This window comes from Toxorhynchites rutilus, chromosome 2 (genome assembly GCF_029784135.1).
Source record: "Toxorhynchites rutilus septentrionalis strain SRP chromosome 2, ASM2978413v1, whole genome shotgun sequence".
NCBI classification, from domain to species: domain Eukaryota; kingdom Metazoa; phylum Arthropoda; class Insecta; order Diptera; family Culicidae; genus Toxorhynchites; species Toxorhynchites rutilus.
Window position 1 is genome coordinate 345015 of NC_073745.1, and position 7656 is coordinate 352670.

The 7656-nt window shown below is 35.6% G+C and overlaps 1 protein-coding gene across 1 annotated transcript; it reads right to left on the reverse strand.

Moving 5' to 3' along the window:
- Window positions 1–773: 773 nt before the first annotated feature.
- Window positions 774–6822, reverse strand: LOC129768498 (homeobox protein six1b). The gene is made up of 5 exons (XM_055770191.1): window positions 6567–6822; window positions 2588–2734; window positions 2397–2528; window positions 1626–2145; window positions 774–1136 (listed from the first exon to the last, which is right to left on the reverse strand). Exons 1-5 carry the CDS (start codon window positions 6673–6675, stop codon window positions 1010–1012), a joined length of 1035 nt encoding a protein of 344 aa, XP_055626166.1. The 5' UTR covers window positions 6676–6822; the 3' UTR covers window positions 774–1009.
- Window positions 6823–7656: the final 834 nt, after the last annotated feature.

The following is a 7656-nucleotide window of genomic DNA, read 5'->3' on the forward strand; positions in this document are numbered from 1 at the left end:
GTACCTACTTACGGGTACGCAAAAGTTGTCAACGATGTAAAAATGACCGGGCAGTTCTGCAGCAGGGAAATGCTACGCAGGCAGTAGGAATCTCGAAGATAATGGTGCAGCTATACGGCAATGTTGGCGTACATCGCAAATTCTTGCGAATAGGTATTGGCGACGATGGGTGAGTTCCTATCTGCCTGAGATCACTGCGAGGTCAGATGGAAATGGTACGATTTCTGTAACATTTGATCTCTTTGAATTTTATGAATACGATTGGCAAACGATAAATGAAAGGATTAAATTATACACAGAGAAGGACTACACGTAAGTCTAGAAAATTGAAACTAGTCTCGTGCAAGCATTCCTATGATGAAGTCCAAACATAAACTTATAAACTAATTATGTGAATTTTACAGGAAAATAATAATATATCGCCAAATTATAAAACCCAGTCGTCGGTTTGCTGTGTTATTATTATTCCGGAAAATCCTGATCAGTGGATCTGTTGGCAATCTCCAGCAATTAGCAGAAAGCTTTTCACGGAATTTTATTGCAAGAACAGCTAGTTAAATGTGTGAGTAATTAATATGCATCAAAAGAATCAATGTATTCAAAATATTTTATACCAAATAAATGAAAAGTATTGTCAAGTAGCATCTGTACACTCAATTTTGCGATTGACTGTATCTCATAGATCCGATTATTGTTCACTTTATACCACGAATGTAATAAAAACAGTTTGAACTATTGCGCTAATTTTAAATCAAACTCAAATTATTGTCTTAAAGCTTTTAATCCTTACAGCTATTACATATTTACAATGGCGAAGTTTAGAGGTTGATTAACCTAAATGACAGCCTATCACAATTTTCTCTGTGTTTTCCATGTTCTGTCATCATCTAGGTGAGATGAATGACTGATCAATCGTCAAAACGACGCAATTTCACACTTATAATGAGCGGTTCCACTAAATTATACACTGGGCAAGCAAATAACTGGTGTACAAATTTAAGAACCGCTTCTATTGAACTGCATACATATCATTTCCATGATAAGCATGTCCGCCATAATTGGCAACATTAAACAGTCTTTGATAGCTTCCATCCATCTGGGCTGAAGTTACAGGGAGTACAGGCATAATCATATCTCTGAAAATACATAAACAGAAAATTATTAACCAAATGCATCGTAATTAATATTCTTGTTTATGCCTTCGACAAGTTAATCATTCATCGTAAAAAAAACGAAAAAGACTTTTGAATAAAACAACGGATAACTAATGCTTATTAGTCACAACAGAACGTGCTTGTAACATCATATGGCTCTTTAATTTTATGACCGCGTTCGAATTATTTACGATTACACTAAAGTATGAACTATCCGGCTGTCAAAATCATCTCGTTAATTCAACTTCATGATGGAAAATAAATCACAGCTACAAAAAAAATAACAAATGCAGAAGCTTCGATTTCGAACACGTGTATGAAAAACAAACATGAGCATGTCCCTTTTTCAAAGAACAATTTCAAAGTTACATAAAAGTTCACAGCCTTCACATGTTTCTGACCAAAAGAAAACGTCACGCTTGATTTACATGTAAGAGTCTAATTATCAACACGTGGTGGAAATGAACTTACGGCCTCGCTTGCGGTGTCCTATCTCGTTGCCTGCGATTCTTGAACCAGTTCGACACTTGAGTCAGCGTGAGTCCTGTTTTCTTGGCAAGTGTTTTTTTCTCATCTGGCGTCGGGTATCGATTTCTTGTGTAACAATCTCTAAGGGCGTTGCGACTTTTTTCTTTAAAACAGTAAATCGTTTCCTCGCCATCCCAAATTGTCTTAGGTAGAGGATATTTTTTACGTAGTCTGTATTTATCCACAGCTCCCAATGCTTTTCCTCTAACTTTTTCTGCTTCACGATAATGTCCTTTGAACCACAGACTTTGAAGATCCGTGTGATGTTTGGGCGAATAAAAGTGTGATTCCAGCAGTGCATACAGTTCATGAAATGACCCTCGATGGTAGGCCACCAAACATCTGGCTCTCAGCAAGCTTTCGTTATTGCCAATCACTTCATTTTGTGGGATACTCCACAGAAATGAAGCTAATTTCTCAATATCCCCTTGTTGTTGCAACGCTTCACACATACATTGTATTTGTCTTACTATAAATAAAATCGCTAAAAAATAAAGCGCGGTCGTCGTGAACAGTCGTAAACGGTCGTAAATGTTCGTATTCTTGACGTAAACACAAACATAGTGAGAGAGTGAGCAGTGAGCAGCTGCGATGCGTTTTTTGTGTGAGAGAGTGTGTGCGTCTGCGTTGTTGCGAGAGTCTGTTTGAGTGCAACAGCAAAGCTATTCCAATGACTTTGCGGTAAACTTATTAAAACATAGAATTGGGCCGCTAGTTCGGGACTAAAACACAGAAATTTCCGTTCAACATCATTGTTGCTAGTTTGAAGCTGGGCGTTTGGAAGAAATGCTGTGCTGTTAGCAGTGTCTCTAGCATTAGTCGATTGAAGCTCTTCTACTGGTTTATCTAAAAAAAAAATTATTCTACTTATTTCAACGGAATCACCAGCCATTCTCAACACTCACTCGGGTAATAATCTACACCTTGCTGTGTTTGAACTTTGATTGAATACACGTTTTCATTATATTTTCGTTCGTACTCCTTGTCTGTGAATTCTTGCAACTTATCAGAGAAGAACAATGTTTTGATTTGGTTTCCGACGTCTCGGTATCCTGAAAATAATTTGGTATATCAAATCAAACTAACTAAATCAAATTGATGATAAAAACATTTTTAATTTTCAACGTTGGTTGGACAATAAATTAAAATGCTATATTTCATATTTCCTCCTAGATAGCTATCAATTTACAAAAGCGAGGGAAATTAAATTCTGTATTCTGATAGCTGTCGAAGTTGGACTTCATTCAATTTGAGGATTAGGTAGCTCCAGATTTGACTCATTATAATAATTCAATGTTTAGGACTTAAGGTTTTAAAAAAATTGGTGATACAGCCGTTGCCTCGTTTTGTGATTTGCGAACAGCTTCGGCTGTAGTCGCGTAATTTGTCGCGTAATTTGGAGATTTCCTGATGATAATTAACCGCCAATATTTGGTGCCGCTGGACTTGTTGATCTTCGTAAAATACATCGATCCTCAAACTCTTAAGCAGCCAGAAAACAACATCCGGCAAGTCGTGTTCGAACTACAAGCCGAAATATGCGGGAGAATAATAAAAATTATCTCTAGAAGATTGAGCTAGCATTTAGATGTTAAGCACGCTCCGATATTTCCGTTCAACGATATACTATTTCCATACATTCGACTTAAAAATTGTATAATACGCACAAAAACGAACCATATAACCATATACAGCTTTGTTTTCTCCCTGAATTGGGTTTCCAACTGACAGTTCTGTTTGAAAGATATTAGCCTCAATCATAGCACCCGGCTGGTTGGTCCGCAGGTCACCTAAAGTATTTATAGAAGTAAAATTGATTTTTGTCTGCATTTTTTGATTTCGTAGCATTCTCAAGCGCTATATGTATGAAGAATACATAATTCCATAATCCTTTTCGTATACCACAAAGTTCCCAAAATAGTTACAAAGTGATCAATTCTTCGATCTGTGCGATTTTTTAACCAGGATACTACCGACTGTTAGATTCGAATATTTTATTGTCTGGTTTGACGATGAAAAGAACTGACCAAACGTACCGTTATGTTTAGTAATGTTTTTTCGACCGATTTTTATTGTCCTATATTTTTATCAATTTGTACCGTGTTTTGAGTATACCAAAAAATCTTATATTCTGTAACTATCCACTAAAATTATTTTCAATAATTTTATTCGAATGAACATTTGATGAATTAATTGGGATTTACATTGTTGTATTCATAGAAACTGTCTTCAGCGTGCAATCGATATTGAAAGCTTCGTTGAGAAACATTTTAAAACGATTCGTGTAGAAATATTGAAAAGTTTTTGTGATTTCGTAGGTAAACATGATGCTTAATTGCTTGAGCAAGTTAACACACGATTTCTTCCTATCGAGAGGATTCTTTATATTTTTGAAGGATTGCGCTCTTATTTTCTTTCACAAGAAAAGTATCCTGTTGTACCACGATATTTAATTGAAACCCGATGCTTAAAACTATGGTTGCTTTCAACCCGAGATATCAGTTTAAAGCTTGTTTAAAGAGGCGATGTATCTGTCACTGATATTGCCGTTAATTGAAATGATTTTATTAGAATTCATATCAACGTCAAATCGTCTTCAACTCGATTATCTCTAAGGTTAGCCTCAAACTATGGTTCAAAAGTTTGTACTTCAGTCGGGACTTAATTCGCAACTTTTCCCGACCATATCCAATCACTGTTCGTTAAACGCGCTGTTATTTCATATTAACCTTACCAGCAACAATCTCTGCGTTTGTGGTCAAGATTATCACGACATTGAGCATGAAGAGCAACTACGAAGTTTACAGTCTACCCAAGGTCAAGATTATCACGACATTGAACATGTTGTTTGGTCGTGCGAGGTGTATTTTGTAGCCAGATCGAAACTCTTTTCGGGTTTCGAGGGAAACAACCTATTGTGCCGGTGCGAGATGTGCTGGCTCGGTTAGACCAAATCTATCTTTTCCTCAAAACTATCGATCTCCGTTTGTAAACATCAAAATTCATCCAAATCTCCTTATGTACCCTCCCATCTATTATAAAAATATGTCACCCTATAAAAATAGATTTAGAATTTGGCTTCATCAAATTTATATAACCGAGCATTCAAGAATAAACGATTTATAAAAAAAAATAGAACTCTTCAACATAAAAAAGAAGTATTTCTGGCTAGTAAGGAGCAATGTGGTCTTGCAATTTTAGATGATTTAGATGAAACGCAGTAAACGAAATCTATTTAAACTGTGGATAATTTTACGATACTTCGTTGGAGTATATTGAAAAATGAAAGGTAGTCTAGTAAACACACAACATTATAAATGGATTTTATTAAAGTCCATTCCCAATTGACCGTTCGAAGTTGCATGTCGTTTGATGAGTACACAACAACTAAAGTAATTGAAATTGATGAGATAAGGTGGTGGTGGAACTAACAATTTTTACAAGTTGCAAATCGTTGGGAGCAAACATTCTCATGGAAAATGAATTTCTTTAATGTAACTTAGTTTATTTATTATGTTTTATGTGTGACTAGTAGTATTGCATCATGAACAATATGCGAACAACGAAAAATGTCACGACTCAATATTGAAATCATAAATAATTGTCAAATAGAACTTTCATCTGGATTGTGGGATCTAAATATGGTAGAGAACAAAGCAGGTACAAAAAAGTAGGTATTTTTTATTTTTTCATTAGGGTCTTTCGAAAAAAATTTTTTTTCTTTTGTCCAAGAATGTCGGGTCTAATATTTTGTGATAATGAACAAAACTACCAATTTTAACGAAATCTGAGAACCACTATATCGGTTTGCCATGGAATGACTGTATGTAATGTTTAATCGTTTGGTTTTATTCTTGGTTTCATTTACTCAATAAAATTCTTTAAAAAATGGATTTTTGGTTTTTGGTTTTTTTTGCGCACGTGTCTCGTTTTTAGTCCGAAGCTATTTGGTCAGCCTACGAATAAAGCTAAATCAAAGTTGAATGTGATGAAAGACGGAAGTTCACATATTGAGTATCCACGCTTCTGATCAAAAGCTGCAAAATTCATGCTTAAGATAATACCTTTTCACTAGTCCTTTTAAATATTTTATTAGGATGATACACGCTGTCCATTATAGATGAAACATAAACTGCTGAAACTCGTGTAATAAGCTAAATTCGATAAACCAGATGTGCAAATTGAAATTGTCCAGTTGATGTTTTAGATGTTGATAGCAGGGCATTCCTTCGATTTGACATATATGTAATTATTTCATTTGATAAAAACATGTTAGTGTCATTCTGCAAAAAAAAACAAGGTAACTTGGTTGTTCAGCGTATTGAAATTATCGAGTAAGGTTCCGACTGGTGACGGTGACAGCATCACCTTACAGTTGGCCTGGGTAGAAAAATCTCTGATCATTTCGTCTTATTTCCGATTGAAAGATAGGCTGTGTGGCCAATATGAGTCTGATGGAACCGTTTTCATGGCTTTAGAAATTACCTCTCGAAGTGGCGAAACAAACCGACGGTAAAATAAACAAGAATGGATATGTTAACAGATGCAGTTGGTAGCATCAATTACGAGCACCTCTTTAACACTTGATTTGAATATATAGTCTATTCAATTGATGTTAATCAAGCCAACGAACTGTATCTTATCTGTACAACCGACATGATCGAATAAGATCTTCACTTCGAATATTGTAAACGTTGCAATATTTTTATATCTTCAATCTGTTTGATCACGATTGATATATATATTTGAATTGTGGCACCAGCTATTATTTCCACCAACATTTCTATCGTCACATTACGATCCAATAAGTAATAGCATCAGATACAATCAATCATCACATCACGATTAACAAAATACTTAAAATCATATTTTTGTGTTGCTAACCATTCTGCGGCACGTATATATTTTGGGTAGATCCGAAATGATTGACTCCGTCTGAACCACCAGAATTGGAATCCAAATCCGCTAAAGGTGATAATCCGGATGTATCCATTTTCTAGACGATGTTAAATGATTCTTAATAGATTACTGGCAATCTCACAAGAATCCAATGCATGCTAAAAAAAACTGCACACTAATCACTCCACTCAACTATTTTAACGACATTCTCCCGGAAACCGATTTTGCATCTGCTTTGCTCAAAACTCAAACTCAAACTAAACGAAATCAAATGCTTCATTCATGAATTTTCCCATTTTCTCCCTCTCACAACATGTCCCTAGACTCCTTTCACACCCAATGCACATCTCTCCTTTTGCCCTGGTCAAACAAATAACATTGTCAACAATATTGGCTCGCTTTACTGTGTATATCTTGCAAAAAGGGGTCTCAGCGTCAGTTCGATTGAGCAGCGTGAAGAGGAAAGAAAGAGAGCAATAATGAAATTGTAGAATACAGGATAAACTGTAGTCTAAATAGAGGATAAACAAGCAGAACTACAAGAGCTGTGCGGTTATGCTGCGCACGGCACATTTTTATGCTGTCACCAAGGGCGACGTAGAATACGAAAAAGAAGAAACTGTATGCTCCGCCTTTTGTTTGTTCCCCATTAGTTACAGCAAAAGTATCATATTCCTCATTCATTAAACGCATAATTTGACCGAGGGAACGTTCGTGTAAAAGCTGTAAGCTTTTGTCGTTTGCCAAAACATTCGCATTAAAAGCATAAAATAATAATCAAACAGTTTCTAAACACTTTTGTTAAAAGCTAGTGCTTGTGATCAATTATTTTTCTCAATAATTGTTACGTATTTTATATCGTTTGTGAAATTTGACAAACCGACATCACGCGACACCAGAAAACCAAAAAGATGTTTATTCATACATATTCGTTCACATCTAAATTTGCTGGGCTAGTAACAAACATATCGGAGAACACAAATCGGAATAGTACTGTAGGGATGTTTCGGTTTCTATCCTCCTGGTACAAAAATACATGCACATAATCCCTTCCTTTCGCTCTTCTGTTATTATT